Source organism: Epinephelus lanceolatus, chromosome 16 (assembly GCF_041903045.1).
Source record: "Epinephelus lanceolatus isolate andai-2023 chromosome 16, ASM4190304v1, whole genome shotgun sequence".
Taxonomy (NCBI): domain Eukaryota; kingdom Metazoa; phylum Chordata; class Actinopteri; order Perciformes; family Serranidae; genus Epinephelus; species Epinephelus lanceolatus.
Genome location: NC_135749.1, coordinates 27,985,354 through 28,004,276, shown reverse-complemented (window position 1 = coordinate 28,004,276; position 18,923 = coordinate 27,985,354). Strand labels below are relative to the sequence as shown.

Below are 18,923 nucleotides of genomic sequence, written 5' to 3'. Positions count from 1 at the left end.
TGGTATATAGTTTGAAGTTCGCACTTTCAACACAATTTGAAACGGAGACTCAGCAAAGCTGCGTCTTGCTGCTATGTCATCTTAAATCGGTCATGTGATTTGGACGCACTGGCGTGTCCATCGACTCCGGGGGGTTAAGTCAAGTGTGAACTAATTAGATTTTGATTGTCATTGGTCAAAGGTCGAAGGTTTTTCTATCAGAATTATATTTAGCTACTGCCTCATTTATTACAATAATAAAGTGAGGATTTATCAAATAGATATTTTTCAATTACAGAAAAGAGCTGGGAAAAATTTGGATGTAAATAGATAAGTAAATTTCATTTTAGCTTTTGGCTAACTGTGACTATCTCTACCTGTTAGCTAGCTAACACTTGTGATAGCTGTCTTGTTTTGCTGAGTTGGCCTCACTTTACTGTTGTTTGACCTGATTTGTAGCCCTGCTTTGCAGTTAAATGTTAGTTAGTTAAATGATACATTACTGTGTTCAATTTTTCATACGCTAAGACAGACTCTGACTACAAGTCAGAGCACTGTTTTGACCAAATATGTAGTTACTGTGTTTTGGGTTTGTAGGGCAGAATTGGTGTCAAACCAAAGCCACCGGAGGTTTGATTTTGTAATCATATTTTCATGTTGGAGTATTTAGCACCAACATAGATCTTTCTCCAGTTTACTCCTCTGTTGTCATCTGGAAGATGCTCTGCACCAGTTTGCCTGTTCTGGTCCCTGTAAAGCCTGTATGAGTCACAGGCTATTCTGAGGCTGCCAATGTGTCTGTGCGATGTCTCTTTTGGGAGGACGGCTCTTCACCAAGCATAACAAAGTATGGCGCTGGAGGCAGTATGCAGCCGTCCAGCAGGAACATGTATACATAGCAATGTGCTCTTTTTGGTGTCAGAGAGTAACAGTTTTTGTAGGTCGCTTGTCCTCATCCCGTCTGGCTGTGTGTGTGTGGAGTTGATAGGGTGGTGAGGGGGAGGTGGTGTTGGACCACAGAATGTTCTGCTCACCTCTCCTGGCCTCATCTCACTGACTGAAGTCTGACATTTCCTGCTGTTATTTTGGGACGGCCTGCTGTCAGGCTGTTGTAGCATCTCGTCTTGGTGTGGCTGAGGTAAAATGAAAGGAAACTCCCCTGGCAACCTTCAGGTCACGTTGGAAGAGCGGATGTTTTCTTCAGCTGCCGAACAGAAGCACCTGTGCCCACTCTGCCCACCCCATTTGCTTCCAGCCCCCATTAACTGACTCTTTTCTTGAATCTCAAGAAAACGTTGCTCAGCTACGTTGAAACAAGGGGCACACATGCACATGCATCATTGATATGATGGACGACAGTGTTGGGGAGCAGAAAGTGTTCACTTTGTTCCGCCTTGTTCATCTTTCATGGACAGAGAGTGAAAACACAGCAGTCTCTGTTCTTTGACAGGATGAACGTGTCCCTTAGAGATCCCTGTCAAGGTGCACGCGTCCGGCTGTAGCTTCACACTGGAGGCTTTATCGTCTTCAAAGTTGAAATGTGCAGTTTAATGTGCTGTTAATAAGTAGATGTGCTGGATGTGTTATGAGGCTCAGCTGCTCACTGTAGCATCTGTTGGAATACTCTGCAAGTCTGATTAAGGTCAGTGAACTCAGATTGCCAGTTTTACAGCTTGGCTGGGGCTCTGTCATCGTTTACAAGCTGAGTATGGTTTATTTACTCGCACAGTGATGAACACAGCAGTGATGAAAACAATGATTAAAACATGACAAAAATCAAAGTTTGTGCAGGTGATAAAACAAGAGTGTTATGAAAAAATATTGCCTCAATCATACAAACACTGAATCATGTCAAGTGTTGGAGCAACGTTGTGTCATGCTACGGTGGTACTTTTATTGTGTTTAATGTCATCCTTTGATTTCTTGCAGTATTACTGTCTATGTTTCTGTATACTGATGCACAAGTCAGTTAGAGCAATGCGATGATGTGATACCAGAAAAATAATTTACAGTAAATAAAATGATCTCACTTCTCAGTCCTGCAGCAACAACACTGGAACAATGTCAGCTGATGAGTTACCTACATCTCTTCTGTCTTTCAGGAGCCTTACTACGTGCGTTGCATAAAGCCCAACGAGATGAAGTCTCCGGTGTTGTTTGATGACGCCCGGTGCCAGCACCAGGTGGCCTACCTGGGCCTGATGGAGAATGTGATGGTGCGCAGAGCGGGCTTTGCCTACAGGCAGCATTACGCTCGCGTCCTACAGCGGTAAGAGAATATGAGGCTCTATGAAGCAAGACTTCCTCTGTGTTTCAGCTCATCTTTTTGTAGATATCTGTCTGAGGAAGTTGAGAAAAACTTGTGTCTTTTTGTATTACTTAAGCAGCTCAGTGTGACACAGCAGTGTAAAATATACCAAACTATCCAGTGCTCCTTGCTACTAAGATGGAATTTTATTTAAAACTGTTAACCTAAAAGTTAACGATAAGTTACATTTAAAATTGGAGAACAACGCTGCATGCAGTCTTAATATAAACTTCACAGATCTTCTCCAGACCCAAAGAGGACATTATACAACTCCCAGCGTCACAAGCTGAGTAGACGTCCCTGTGACTAAGAAATTCACCATAACATGTAAAATTGGTGGAGTGACCCTTTAAAAAAAAAAAAACTGGCTAAAAGTATGGAGGGGGAAAAAATGACATAAGTATCAAAATAAATAAATAAACAAATAAATATGAAAATAAATGAGTACATGAAATAAATAAATAAACAAATAAATGAATAAATACAGAAATAAATGAGTACATAAAATAAATAAATACAGGAATAATTAGAAATAAAGAGATAATGAGTAATAATAATGAGATAATGAGAAATTAAATTAATGTATACCAAAAATACAGGAGTAAATAGATAAGTAAATAAATACAAAAATCAATCAGTGAATAAAAATGAATAAAAAAAAAAAAAGATAATAAATACATGTAGGTGTATTAAAGGACATACATTTAAGATTTTTATTTTTTATGTCCTATTTAATTAAACTTTTTTTATTTATGCATTTAAGTATTTATTTTACATATTTTTTCAACCTTTATTTATTTGTTCATTTATCTATGCATTTATTTACATATTTATTAATTCTTGTATTTATTTACACGTTAATTTATTCATTTATTTATACTTAAGTCATTTTCCATCCTCCATATAAAAATAAAAGGTAAAGGTAAATTAAAAAGCAACCCAGTTATAGTAACAATTTCACTTTTGTATATACAGAAAGAAGTCCTGAGCTGCACCCTTGTCTCCATGCTGTAAGCCCTGATTTCCTCTGTAACTTTCAGGTATAAAATGACGTGCGAGTACACCTGGCCGAACCACCTGATGGCCTCGGACAGAGAGGCTGTGGAAGCCATCGTAAACCAGCATGGTTTCCAGGACGATGTGGCGTACGGACACACTAAGCTGTTTGTCAGAACGCCGCGGTCCCTCTACACTCTGGAGCAGGAGAGAGCGGCCCTCATTCCCATCCTGGTGCTCTTCCTGCAGAAGGTCAGCCATATTAGTATCACTATATTGTTTGCCATCGGTGTCGTCATCATCTGCACTCTTGGTATTCATCCACAGCCTCAGCACGATTTGAAACATCACATCTCTTCAGCTGTTTTTAAAGTTGTGCATGTACTGTGTCTAAGGATGTATTGATCTGACAGTCCAGTTACTTGACACAGAGACCTAATTTAACGCCAGGCGCAGCTTGGATCACGTGAGCTCCGTTAATCACCTGCAACTTTATCTTCTCCAGTTTCAAACCCAGGCCTCTGGGTTTCAGAGTTGAGACTGGAGTTTGCCTCAGCCTCATGAATATGTGGCTCCTGGTTATGTTTGACTGGAATTCATCTGCCAGCCTGAATCCTAATTTCCTGTAACAATAATTGGGATAATTAATGAGATCCAGAGCACAGTTACATTACAGTCAATTACTGCACTTGCTCAATGAAACACCCTGCTCCTTTCTCTGTTCCCTGACCTACTTTGATGACTCTGCGGAGAAGTCTGGTTCTTTAACTGGAGCACAAGTTCAGCTCAGTGGGACTCTCTAGTTTCCCCTCTCTTCCTTTCTGTCTTTAACACATCCCTCTTTTTTTTAACTCCCAGGTGTGGCGTGGGGCTTTGGCTCGCATGAGGTGCCGAAGAATGAGGGCCATCTACACCATTATGGGCTGCTATAAGCGCTACAAGGTGAAGGCCCACTTCTGGGAGGTGGAGAGGAGGTTCGCTAACGTGCGAACCATGGCTGACTACGGAAAGAGTGTGGAGTGGCCGACCCCGCCTGCAGCTCTGTCCCAGTTTCACAACAACACAGTCATGCTGCATCGCCGGTAAGATCTCATACCCCATATTAATATTAGTATTTATGTAAAATAGCCTGATTTATGACGGGAAGCTCAACACTTATGATGAGTGTCGTCGACAGAAATTAAAGAGCTGTTTTCAATGTATGGTAACCAGATGATATCCTCCAATATCCTAATCGATATATATGTCCCTCTGAAAGCTATTTTATTTTGCATCTAAATGTGTGCTTCTTTGTTTACTTTTGCATTTTGATGATGGAGGGATTTGATGAAATCAGTGGGTTAAAAGAAAAAGAAAGAGGTTGTAAACTTACTGCTAATGAGAAGACAATGTGAGCACAAGAAAAGGAACTAAACAAGGGAGCTACAGGGTGAATATGTTTTGGTCCAACTAATGTGGGACATGGACGAGACGATACACTGTCAAACATACGTCATTTCTGGCGAGAAACATTCATCGAAGTGTCGAGCGCCCTACCATAAATCAGGCTTTAGTTTATAACCATATTTTACTTTGGACAATAATCACAAATCTGTTTTGAATAAGGAAACAAAATGAAACTTTAACCCCTTAAAGGAATAGTTTGAGACTACAGCCAGCCGCCAGTTAGCTTAGCTTAGAGTAAAAACTTCAAACAGGGAAGCAACTTCTGGCTCTGTCCAAAGCTACGTCTTGAGACTCTAGCACATCACTGTGCTTGGACAGGAAATGCATCATATTATGGCCCTCAAACGCACAGCGAGCCGTTTACACTTAGGTTATAGTACAGATGAAATAAACAAGAAACTTTAAACTTTAAAGTTGTGAGCACTGCTGGCTGCAGCTTCATAGGAACACACCGACATGAGAGTGGTGTTGATCTTTTAATTTAGCTCTAAAACACTGATTTGCATTGAAATAAGTTTGATTATTGATCATTATTTCTGCCAAATTTCAACATAAATTCTCAGCGACTGTAAAATAACTTGAATGAGTTTCTGAGTGAGTGAGGGAGTTTTGGAACAACAAGGATGTGTTTTCTCTTGCACCTTTTGATGTATTATTCCGCCCACGTGACATGCTGTCTTGTTCCCATCCATTGTTGTCAGGTGGTGGGCGAGGCAGATTGTGAAGAACATCCCTCCGTCTGACATGCTGGAGGTTCGAGCCAAAGTTGCGGCTCTGACTGCTTTGAGCGGAGAGAGGAAAGACTGGGGAGTCAGCAGAGCCTGGGAGAGGGACTACCTGTCCAATGTAAGAACTGCACATGAACAAAACACAAAGATCTGTAATTTACCACACATCATGGGAAAGTTGTCCATGATTATTCCCGATATTTGCCACACATAAAACAAACTGAAGTTTTATTCTTTACCATGGGAAGACATATCTGTGTAGAAGTATTCAAAGTTCACCCTTTTACTCATTTATTTATTTGCAACTCCCATCATTTTTATTATGAATTAAATGTAGTAAAAGTGAAAAATGCTCATTACAATTTCCCAAAGCCCAGGTTAATGTGCTCAAAACAGCTTGTTTTTTCTGAGCAGCAGTTCAAAATCCGCATATATTAAGTTTATGATCACAAAAAACAGCAAAAAGTCACATTTTAAGAGCTGCAACCACTGAAATTGTGTTACTTCTGCTTAAAAATGTCAAATCATGATTAACCAGTCCAAAATGTTTGCAGATCAACTTCCTCTGCCAATTGTTTCAGTTCTAATTTATGTACGTCATAAGCCCTATCTGCACAGGACTAGTATTACCAGGGGACCTCATGTGATTTAGAAATGATCTCCTCACGTCTGTGTATCGTGCGGCACATTTGTCATAGGATAAGCTATTCTGTATTTTACTCAGATTTACTGACATTATCCCCTGGATATGATGTCATAGCGAGATGAGCTCCCTGCACCCAAAATGCTGCCAAAACCTTCATTTCAATCAGGAGAGAGTCGTTTTTTAATAGTAAAAAGAATAGATGGAAAAGTGCTGATGAGTAGTGGAATGAGCCTTTGTTGAGCTTGTCCTGGACTCTGGATACGATGGCTGGAGGTGAACGGGGTGGAGGCAGCAGCAGAAGAGAGAGCAGATTTTAAATTTTGCAGTGGCATCCTGATTGGCTGAGAGAGATCGTGGCAAAGCTTGATTGGATAACTAGAAGAGTGAACACCCATAGTCAGCTGATTAGAGGAAGCAGTGGGAGGGGGAGGGAGAGAATTGTGAATGGATGAGTGCAAAGAAAGTCTTCCTGATTGAACTTACGCTGAGCTTCAGCCTCCATAATTCTTGACTGAGAAGAAGGCAGAAAAGGTGTGGAGAAAACAAAAAATCTTACAAAATCAATAAATATATACGACTCCAAGCCAATTTGCACTGGACTAATCACAAGACCTCTGTGTTTTGGTATTTTGAGGTGGAATATTTACTTGACAAATTATGGACATGGCAGATTTACACAGGATTAAGATCACAGTCCACTACTGTAATTCTTACAAATTACTAGAGGTCTGCAGGTAATACTACTCGTGTGTGAATAGGGCCTTTATTTTATCCAACTGGGACAGTGCAAATGTTGTCACATAAGTTGAAGCAATGCAGCAGATGTGATGTGTATGCAGCACTCAGATTAGGCTTTAAAAGTCAGGTTAAAACAACTAAAACAAACGTAAACAAACAAATGTATAAAATGGTTCTGGTGCTTTCGATTGTAACCCATGACCCTCCTCAGTAAATGGAACCTTATCAGGCATCATCACATGACCTGGGACAGATGACTTATATCCTTGATATACGACCACGTTATCACGTGACCAGAGTTTAATACTAAAGTCACCAGAGCAAGTTCCCTGTGATGAATATAGCTGTGGAAAAAAGCTGGTACTGTTACTTGTCCTTTTTCCACTTTTCCAAAATTAAACAGGTCTTATTTTCTGTTGTTGTTCATCATCAACCATATTTCTGTGCCCCCTTTTTAAGTGCACCACACAAACATACCCCTAACAAGATGGTATTTTTAAAATTATTAATGATGTAAAGCAGCTTTTTAGCTTTCATAACACATCCACAGTTTCATTTGTGATTGTTGTGGGAAATTTGGTTTGCTTTGAAGCTTGGGCAAAAAGATAGCAAAATAATAAACCCACAGTGCAGTGCGGACACTTTGTAGTTTAATCTTCTATTTCTAATAGTTTTTGCTCTCATGGACTCTGATGTAAAATCAACAGAAGTTTTGTGTTTTCTCCCAGAAGTGTTTTCTAAGCATTCCTCGCCACAAGAGGACCTCATTTACTGTAAACCAACACAACAAAATGCTTTTGTCTTATCTGAAAATAAGTGGGAAAATCCATTGGATTTTTTCACTTGAATGTATCGCAGTAAACAAGACTTGAATAAGCAGCAGTGTTTTGGATCACAGCATCTGCTGTTGTGAATGTATATGGTGCATGTGACGCAGAGCCTCACAGTGTGACTAAAGAAGGATGGTGCCTGTGAACACAGCCCTTCTTTAATGAATCCCACAGTCGGCTCATTTAACAGCTAATCTGAGCTTGTTTGGTGGCCGAAGGCTTGAAAGACGCCTTCAGGGAGCGTGAGCATGACTGAGTCACTCCCCTCGTTAGTTTGTCAGACGGCCCGTGACTTGCTGCCCTCCTTCAGGGCTCCAGCTTCACGAGATTGTGGTTAATTCCACAAAGACCTATAGATAAGTGCATGTAATCCGGCATGCAGTCAGCCTGAATCATGACTTGTATGTGACTGACGTTACTTTAGTGCAAGTCTTTAGGTACAGACGGTAAAAAGAAAAGTTAGACGTATTAGTGTATGTCATGTCTTCTCAAAAATGCTCAACAAGATCACAAGATTCAGGAAGTTTGCTTCATTATTTCAAATTCAGGCTCATCCTAGAAATCAAAGCCGAGATCTTTCTTGGAATAGCTATTTACATCCATTTTCCCCCCATCCACAATCATTGCTAACACTGCGTCTGCATTGCCCAGACTCTTTGTATCATCAGAAATTGATAAAGTCCAATAAAATTTGGAAAGTCCAGAAGTGCGTTATGATTAAATTATTTGATAACCTTTCTGCGTGGGGTGCCATCCTGAGCTCCGTGAGGAAGCCTTACCTTTTCAGCATATTTCCATCGGAATAACAAAAGCCAATTCTGCTTAAGACATCCGAGATATGTGGTATCATTTTTAAACATCTAATTGATTCTAGAAACATGGTCATTCTGCTGTAACAAGTTCAGCCCAAAGGTGTTGGATGGGGATCGATGTGCAGACCAGTTGAGTGCATCCTTACCCAACTCTTAAAACCATTACTTTATGGAGCTGACTACACGCTTGAAGGTGTCTTTTACTGATGTGCTTGTGAACCAGTGGAACATTTTTCTGTCTGCCTGCTGGTAGGGCTGCCACTAACGATTATTTTCATTGTCGACTAATCTGTCGATTATTTCTTCGTTTAGTCGACTAATCATTTCATCGAAAAATGTGTTAAAATGTTGAAAAATGTCGGTCTTTCTTGCCCAAACCCCAAAATTACGTCATCTAATGTCTTGTTTCATACTCACGCCAAAGGTTTTAGTTCACTGTCACGGGAGAGTGTGTAAAGCTGCCAATATCTGAACGTAAGAACCTGCAGTAAGAGTATTTTGGGGTACTTTATAGTACTTTTCTATGAAAAATGACTCAAACCGATTAGTCGACTACTAAAATAGTCACCGATTATTTTAATAGTCGATTAGTCATCGATTAGTCGACTAATCGTGGCAGCCCTACCTGCTGGTATTATTGTGGTCCCAGCACTGCACCAACATATGCTAGATGCCCATCTCCACTAGATTGCTTGCAGTGTCTCAGAAGCATACTGTGGGCGTAGTGCTGCTGGAGAACCCTGGAATGACACTCACCACTTTTTTGCTCCAAGTGAGGAAATAGAATAGTCACAATTTGTATGTTCCTGTTGTAATTCATTTAAAAAAATTTTAAAGATTTTTTAAGATCCAGACATCACTGGAGCATGTGTTGTGCAAGAGAGACAGTGAAATCAATTGAAATGGTCAGTTGTCTAATTGACATTTAGCCTGAGCAAGACTGCTGCAGCTGAAGCAGTGAAACAGGCTGCAATATTAAACCAATGGGCAACTGTGCACCTTCAATTTATGCCCATTAAAAGTGCTTGTTTTTGCCACTGACAGGCTCACATTGTTATTTTAGAAAGGATCCTACAAAGAAATGAAACGTTCTATACACCTTTCACCGATCTGGTCTGTTTGTTCAAATCAGCTCAGCCAAGACACTGAAAATATTTCAGATAACACTGAGCTACACTGTCTGTACTCCAACACAATAAAGTCTTCCCCACACTGTGCTTTTGTGCTTCTGTACGTTATTTTAATGCCTGTTCATATATATATGTATATACCATCAACCTGCCAGGGACTGCAGATGAAAATTAGCCTGTATGGCTAAATCTGGCACATTTACGTGACTTAAGTGGTCATGTTAATTAATGTGCACTGTCCCTTCTTAAATAAAATAAACATAAACATAAACATAAACTCCTCTCTCCAACTCTCACTAATGTTCCCACGTTTCCTGAAAAAAAATACGTCTTATTAGATTTCAAACAAGACTTCTCCATGAGTGAGACTTGGTCGCCAGAACAAACAGACCTGATCATCAAAACATTTTATTTGTCTGTAGGATCCTTTCCATAATGTTATCATAAAATTATAGTAATCTGAGCCTGTCAGTGGCAAAAACAGGCACTTTTAGTGGACATAAATTGATGGTGCACAAATGCCTGCAGCTTGTTTCACCTCTTTTGCTGCAGCAGTCTCTCTCAATACTGGAGTGATTTAAAAAACTGTTGTTCCCTTTAATCAGTTTGACACAAAAACATGGGAAAATAGGGTCCAGGTTAATAAACACAGACGTTTCCCTTTAATGGGTGGTAACATATTCACAACATTAACTCACACATTGAGTAACATGCAAGGAAACATTCCATTTTAAAAGCTGCCGGTAGCTGCCTGTAGCCATTGAGCGGCACAGTGAATTTAATTATTTTTTCACCATCTGTATACGACATATTCAGGATTCCTCTGATGGTTTATGTATTTGTGTTTTTAAATGATGACAAGGCCCAATTGATGCCTCTGCAACCTGTTTGGCACGCTTTGGCCTCAGAGATTGTCCATCTCAGGCCTGATTTGACACAACTTGAACCTGGTAATGGAAACACAAGGACAAGAGATGTCCACATACTTTTGGCCATATGCTTTGGTTAATTCAGTATGCATACATCCTTACATCTACTGAATATTTTAATAAGAATTTTGCTGAATGCCCATTTAGTGAATGCAAAGCAGTTCTTTGTCTCATAGCAGCGGAGACATTATTGTGACGGCTCTATAGGAGGCAGACGGTGACATGGTTTTAGATTAGCAGCCCCCGACTGTATTTCTCATCAGGCAGTTTAACTCCAGTATCAACCGCCATGCTTCCTCTCTAATGGCACGTCAAACACCGTGTCTGGTAACAGCAGCCCAAGGCCACAAGCTTTTGATCTGCTGCTTATGGAATTAAAGCGATAAAAAAGGCTTGAAAGGGACTGAGAGAGGTCACCCAGAGTTTTATACAACCCACAACGAGACACATTCCTATACCACCGTACTGTGGCTGGTGGCTTCTTGGAAATGACACGGGGTCTTTCATTTGTGCAGGTGCGAGACTGCCCTCAGACCAGCTCCAGCTTCATGCGTGCTTCCAAGGAGCTGAGGAACAAAGACGAGTACAGTCAGGTCCTCTTCTCTGGCTTCTGTCGGAAGGTACAGTATGTGGGAAAAGAACACGCTGAAATGAAAATGTCTGTTTTATACAAGGAGTTTCTTTCTTTTGTTGCTTCCTTTGGGATGTTTTTCTCACTTGCTGTGTTCTCCTTTCCACCCCCTCATTCTCTTTCTTTTGTGTCGGCTCGTCTTTCAAGTTTTCGTGTTCCAGCGGTGAATACAACCCTCTCAGAAATGAGATAAGAAATAATGATCAGAGGATTAATCACAAAAGGAACTGAGCTATGAATTCTCTCCTACAGAGTTCTTAACCTTTAAGATTTCCTTTGCTTGCTCGTTGTGATTTCACTAAATGGAGTCAGTTAGGCCCTGCTTATTATTTCACCTCATGATGAACCTGCCCTTATCATCTCCCTGTGGATAATAATGGCCATATTTTCCTTATCAGGGATTGTAGAGAGAGGGCTTCCACTAAATTCTGGGTGCAGCTTTAGCCAAAGTACTTCTGAAGATATGCAGGCTTTGATAAAGTGAAATAAAACAACCTCCAACACTGACAGACCCACGAGAGCCTTTGTCTTTTTATCTGAATTTGCCTTTTTTGTTTTGTTGCGTGCGTTCCACAAGGAAAACCTCTCTGAATCGAGAGTCATGATAACCCAAAAGATCCTACAAGTGGCAAGAAAAGGCTCTTCACAGAAAATAGAAATGCTACAGATCTTCCTCTCTCTCTCTCCTCCCTCTGCTCTCTCAGGTGAACAGATTCAACAAAAGCACAGACCGTGCCGTGCTCATCACAGACAAGTGCGTCTACAAATTAGAGCCAAAGAAACAGTACAAGGTTTTGAAGAGGCTTCCCTTAGACACTGTAAGTACTCACACGGGAGATGCATGCACACTCTCACACATTGATGCACTGTTGCACAGCCTTAATCTAAAGCTATTGAGCGCCTCAGTCCTCTAAATACTATTAAAAACACATGCAGCATACAACCCACAGTGCTGAATTAAGGTTACACTTTCTTTATTCACTGAGAGCAGTGTGGTTTATCCTTCTCAACATTAATTTGTCAACTAGCAGTGTAAACATAGAGTCACATCCCCATCATGGTCATTGCAGTGGAGGACTAGGTGACACTAATGCTATGGACAAAAAAAGGTTCCTAAAGTGTAGGACTGTATTAAAAACAAAAACAAAAATCATGGTCGACTTAAATTGTACCTAATCTTCAACCAATCAATTGTTTGATGGAGGAAAAAAAATGCACATTATCTCTAGATTAAGTCAATCAGCCACAGTGCACTGAGTGCATTCTACCTGGTAGTGTTGTTTGTCCACCAAAGCATTTTGTTCCTGTCACAGGGCTCGGCATTAACACTCGCCCAGGGCAAGTTAACTCTTTGTTCAGGCAAGTGGAATGCCTCAAGTGAAACATAAATGTGATCTCCAATGTGATGTTATCCAAAAATAAACTGTGCACAGTAATGTTTTTCCACCTGAGCTGCCTGCATGAGTCCATCTCACTCCTAAACAATGAAAAGGACTGATGATAAAAATCTAACATACTAGTGGACACTGTAGAAGGTAACTCTGGGGGCACTGCCATATGCATGTGAGAGAAAGACTTACTAATTTTAGCCCAGAAGCTAATGTTAGCCATCCAAGCTAACATTAGCTCTGGTGTGATTGCATCTTTTTGGAGACTTAGTAAGATAAATCCATAATCATAAATACGACACTGAATTTCTTCTGTGATTATTTGTCCGTTTTCCGATGAAAAATGAGATTTGGAAAATGTTAAACTTTGGGTAAAGCTCTGCACTCATCACTGTCACTAACTGTCCAATCACAGTGGTGAAGGGGTGGGACAAATACCATAAAGACAAACAGTCACAGAGGTGCTGAACAACAACATTTGCCATTTCCAGCTGGGAAAAGAAACGCTGTGGTGGACACATGGCCTTATTAAAGTAACACCTGCGACTGTCCAACCAATGAGAGTTTGGTCGGATAAGAAGAAGAAAAAGAACTTTATGGTGTTGGGCAGTAGTGACGTTACTAATTTAACTGCATTCCCAGTAGCGTGGTGGTAACGTCACTACTAGCATTTTTTACTCAACTTTAAAAAGACAGATGATTAAAAGGATAATCAAATTTAAATCAGCAAATACCAAAATATTTTTTACATTTGGTCTCTAATGTAGGTTAGCCCCAAAAAGCACTGGATCTTACACTTCCCTCATAGCATCTTTCTGTGGTGGCAGTTTTTTTCCTACCTGATAAACTACCACATCTTTCAAACTCTATCAGTCTTCACTGAATTAACCGTCCCACGAGACCCAAGAATCTTTTCAGGAAGTTGGGACCTGAACCTGTGTTTTGACCAGAGGAACAGGGAACTATATTTAGTTCCTGTAAGATAGTTTCAGGTGGCAAAACGTCCCTGCTCCGACAGGGGAACTACTTTCAAAATGTTCAGGAGCTTTAAAGGGTAACTTTGGAATTCTTCAACCTGGACCCTTCATGTTTTTGTGTCTACGTGACAAATGGAGTATTCTTAGTGTCTGACAACATTATGGAAAATAGCTCTACACAGATAGACCTTTTGTTATAGAGTAAGATCCTTTTTGTTTAATGAGAAACAGTCCCAAAATCCCTATCGCCAAACCCACCAGACTCCAGACTTCAGACTTCACAAGGAAGTGCTCTTGTCCTAAATTTTTTTTGATGTTTATTAATGTTAAAGCCAGATTTTGGTTTTTGGCTTATTGACTCTTTTTGTGAATGAGAGAAAGGCAGAGCAGTGGTCGACAAAACTACAATCTTTGAATGAACTATAACTTTATTTGCTGATAGTTTCATGATGGACATGTTTTTGTACAACAAAAATAAATAAACCAAATACTCAGCAGATAATTTACCGTGGCGACAGGCGCTTCTCCTTTTCAGTTATTTATCAATCACAACTCAAACATCAGTCATACTGTACAACAGAATCACTGTGCTGTGTACTAATGTGAAAAAATTGTGCTTCACAAGCCGCTGCCATTTTTTAATCAGCCATCTAATTTGTATAATCTTTGCGGTTCTTCAGATGCAGTGAAAACACTATCAGGAATGTGCAAGAGGAACATTTAGTCCCCACATTAGTTACTCTGGAACTTCTTGGTTGAAAAGGGTGCCTCTTTAACCAAAACCGTATTCTAACCTTATTCCTAAAATAAACACTTAGAGAACCTTAGACTGAGACATAAACAAGGACACCGATGCACACAGTACAGAACCAAGGAGCGCTCCACTTCCTCACAGCCAGCAGGAATGTGGGTCAGACCTCTTGTACTTTATCCCAGCTGTCCTTTATTTCTTACTCTGTCCTCTCAATTGTGCACTTCCTCTATTCACTCCACAAACACACACACACACACACACATCTTCTATCATGGCTGACCTGGGTCAGTGCCATCCATCAGTAAGTGAGAGAACACCATCTCTGTCTGACTCAGAGGGGCTTATGACCTGTTTTAGAGAGGGTGTGTTGATCAGTCAGTACGTGTGCAGATATGTAGGTTTACGTAAGGTGTTGTGGTTGGTATGTGAGGCTGTGGTCGTGCTGTGACATATACACTTAGCTTTAGGTTTTCGGCCGTCTACAGTGAACCTGGCTCATTTCAAAGCCCGATGTGAGAAACTGGATCAGGAATCTCACAGGGCCGTCAGCTCTGAAGGACGGCAGGCTAAAAGTGAAGAGAGAGGAGATGACAGCTTTATTTAATCTTGATGCTCCCTTGAAATAGCTTTGAGATCATGATTTTTTTTTTCCATAGTTTGATGTTTCTGAACAGGAAGTTGGGGGGAGACGTATAGATAGCAGGGACTTGAATTAAGAGTTTAACAGCAGCCGGACAAAAAGTAGAGGGCCTTTTGCATGGCACATAAGCACCATCGAAACTTTTTAAACTCTTTTTATCATTGAAATTTTGTTGGCTGAAATATGTTGGAGACAGATTTTCTCAGCTACAAGTAGCTAGCATTATCTAATTACCTGACGATAACCCTGTCAGTTGGCTGAAAACTCTGTCTCTTATTTTAGACTGCCTTAACTATGGAAAGGTCTGAAGAAACCAAGACAATCCTGTAACTTTACTTAAGGTTCTTTGTTTCCCCACCATGAAGTTACTGTTTTGTGTTACAACTTGCAATTTTGAGGGTTAGGAAAAACAGTAATTTGGTCCTAATGATGTGAGTCGGTAATGTACCATCAAATGACAATCAAAATAAAGTAAGCAGGTTTTTAAAAACCTACAAATTGACTTATTTATTCTTTGTTATTTCAAAATAAGTGGATAGTTTCATGATGTATCACTGGATTCTATCTAGGTCATAATTATCATACAGTATTGGGCTTACTGTACTAAGTGAAATGCCTTTTGCCTGGGCATCACCACTAGTTATTTTGCAGACAGTGCAAAGGCAGGGGACTTTAAGTCAGTCGTCAAGTTTTAGCTCAGGATTTATATGTAGATCAATAACTTTGTTTAAAAAAACAAATAATTGCCACATTTACCCAGCTGGCATTGGATGTCAATATGACATCAGAAAGACATTGGACTCTTATGCTGAAGAGACGATACATTTTGGTTGGAAAAATAAGGTTAATGATATTTTAAATGTCTAATGACTTATAATGTTGCGTCGCATGGATGTTAACATTACAATGTTTTGCAGACGTTGTGTTTTGGTCTCCTCACATTATGACCTAAGGTTGCTATTCTACCTCAAGATGATTTAGGTATGAGATGTTTGGAAGACGTTGGATTGTGGTTACTTAACAACACAACTTAAAACAGAAACATATTATCTTCATCTCTCGTCAGTATTCTTCATCAAATTGACTTTGGCATTAGATGTCCTGACGTTGAATTTGGTCACCTGACGTCACAAAAGAAGTTCAACCAAATATCAACAACATTGTTGGCCAGCTGGGCAACGGCTTGGTATTTTGGTCATTTCCTTTTGTCTGGCACTGTAGCTGATCTTTACATGTTTCTATCTGATTTTAAAATGAGAACCCTGCAAAAATATGCAGAAAATAAGAATGGGAATGGCGATATACACATTATGGTGCTAAAGGACTGAAGCTAAAGCTAATAAAAACATGTTTTCTGTTTTCTATGCAGAGGATACAGTTTGATTTATGCTGTGATAGTTTCCACTGTTAAAAACAGAGAATTGCAATTTGTTACAGTGGGAGGAATTTTTGGGGACTTTTTGTGAACTTATCGCTGGTACTTTACATTATGAAATATTCATGTGCTGATGTCGACTTCATGACATTGAGTTGTCATTTGGTATTTTTTTTGTCATATTGAAACATCTCAGACTCACTTCCTGTTATTTTAATATAATTTCTCTGTCAGCTGTTTGTGACTGCAAAGAATGAGATGGATCATAAAGTTTCAGATAAACAGGGTTAGACTGGATGTTCAAATAAAACAGTGATCAGATGGTACAGATCTGTTCTCCGCTGTATGTGCAGTGTAATTTTACTGAGGGTTTGTGTAAAGACCACCAACACCTACATAACACACAATGAGTCAGCACAGCTGGACATCCAGCAGTGGTTATAGAGAGCGAGACAGAGAGAAAGAGCACTCAACATGCCAGAGGGTTAAAAACCATCATTATGCAGCAGCGAAGTAGCTAAAGATAGCTGATGCCATTAAGCTCTGCTGCTCAGAGTGAAGGATATGAGTCTTATCCAGGTCAGAAACAGAGAATAGAGAAGAAGCAGTGCAGCTCTGTCTTCACATCATGTCGCCAGACTCTTCGGTACAGAATCATTATGTCTGACCACTGAAGGCTAAAGTGTCGCTTAGGTCACAAACTGATGGAACAACATGATGAAACATCAGCTACATGCATAACTGTGACACGTTTTCCTGATTTTGATAATTGATTGATCACATGCAGGAAGGAGCTATTCCATGCCTCTGGTGCCTGAAGTAAAAATCTATCCCATAGAAAGTGTTATGTGACTCATAGTTAGATCACTCACTCATCTGTTTGCAGTAAATGAACAACTGTATCAGAAAATGTGTGATTCTTTCATAAAAAGTCAGCATGTACACTGACATGTAAAGTGAGCAGCTAACTGCGATCACAGTTTACCACGTCTAGTCACAGAGCTCATAATGACGTGTGCCACTAATGGTGGGCGGAGGCTAAAAAACAACACTGTTGAAAAATACAATCTGCAGCATGAACTAATTTACTTTATGAGTCTGGGTCAATGTTTGGTAAAGTCAGCAACATTTTGTTCCCAACTGCAATAACAAAGTGTTTTGCATTTTGCTTTTATTCCCTTTTATTCACTGCATTATTTCAGAGATTACTCAGAGAAAAGCTGGCGTCTGAGGGCATTCATTATTGCTGCATCAACTATTGCCAAGAAGTAGTTGAGTAGTCAACATTGTAGTAAGCAACATTGAGGATTTTTTTCACATAAAAAACTGAAATGGGAATAAAGAATGGAGAAAATCCAAGCAGCAACCAGGGCTGAGAGATGAAGGCAACATGGAGGTGCCAAAAACTGCAGTTTCTCTAATGGCCACTTGAGGCTGGCTGCAGAAACCAGTCAGTCCTCACCCATGTTAAAATGCACAGCACAGCTCATGACAACTATAGGGGGGGTGACGCTCTATATAAATGAAGGTTTAAAAAATTACGCATAATTAAGAGCAGTTCCACTTTGAGTGACAGGCTCTCTGCAAAGGTGTCGCTACAGTCTATGAGTCAGATCCACCCCTCGCCCCACCACAGCTCCACCCTCTTGGACACCTTAATGGCCACACTCAAGGCTTTAAAACAGCAGTCCACAAACCAATGGACGATGTCAAAGAAGCTATGTCCATTTTTTTTATACAGTCTATGGGAAAAACACATTCAGATCCAGTGGTTGCTCCCACTTTGCAGCTATATGAGTAATTTATCCAAAAAAAAAAAAAAAAAAAAAAAATGCCAGTTTTAGCTTCTCAAATGTGAGGATTTTATTTGGTTCCCTTTTCATGTAATTTTTTTTTTTGTTTTGTTTGTTTGTTACTTAAAGATGTCACCCTGTACTCTGAAAAACCAGTTAGCTTGAATTAATTAATAATGAAAATAATTATTCATAGATATACAGCTTTATATAACATGAAAAAATGTCCTAACGATCAATAAATACCACACATTTTTTCCGTAACATTATTTTATTAGGAAATTATAAGAAATAATTAAGAATTATGTTTGTTTATCACATTTTTTTGGAAATACAATAACTGGCTGAACACTGAAGAGACAGGTTGTACCACAGTTTGGCCTTGACACACTGTCGTCCCTGACACACTGTCGTCCCTGCCGGATTAACCTGTGTGTGCTGGGAACCATAAGAGGCTTAATCCACTCCGTCTCCCATTCCCATCTCTAAAATCTGTGACACACCTCACTCTCCCTTCTCTCTCATATATAAAGTGAGGAACACATTAATGTATGAATTATTAGAATCCAGTAATATAATATACATTATTCTGAAATAAGTCATTCTGCATAATGACAACTTCTACTTTTGGTACTTTAAGTATACTTTGACTCTAAAACTTGTGCTTTTACTTAAGTGAGATCTTTAATGTAGGACTTACCTGTAATCAAGTATTTTTAAACTGTACTGTTGCTACTTTTACTCCAGTGAAATATCTGAATACTTCCTCCCCCACTGGGCTCAGTAAATCTGTACATTATTCCAACTGGGTCACAACTCATGA

At 39.8% G+C, this 18,923-nt stretch overlaps 1 protein-coding gene across 1 annotated transcript in view; it reads left to right on the top strand.

The window, feature by feature from the left end:
• Window positions 1-18,923, top strand: part of myo1g (myosin IG) — a 63,490-nt gene that overhangs the window by 21,712 nt on the left and 22,855 nt on the right. Inside the window, exons 15-20 of the mRNA XM_033637466.2 lie at window positions 2,082-2,248; window positions 3,328-3,535; window positions 4,142-4,365; window positions 5,431-5,575; window positions 11,058-11,162; window positions 11,878-11,991. Of these exons, the coding sequence (XP_033493357.2) occupies window positions 2,082-2,248; window positions 3,328-3,535; window positions 4,142-4,365; window positions 5,431-5,575; window positions 11,058-11,162; window positions 11,878-11,991 (963 nt within the window). The remainder of the gene's footprint in view (window positions 1-2,081; window positions 2,249-3,327; window positions 3,536-4,141; window positions 4,366-5,430; window positions 5,576-11,057; window positions 11,163-11,877; window positions 11,992-18,923) is intronic.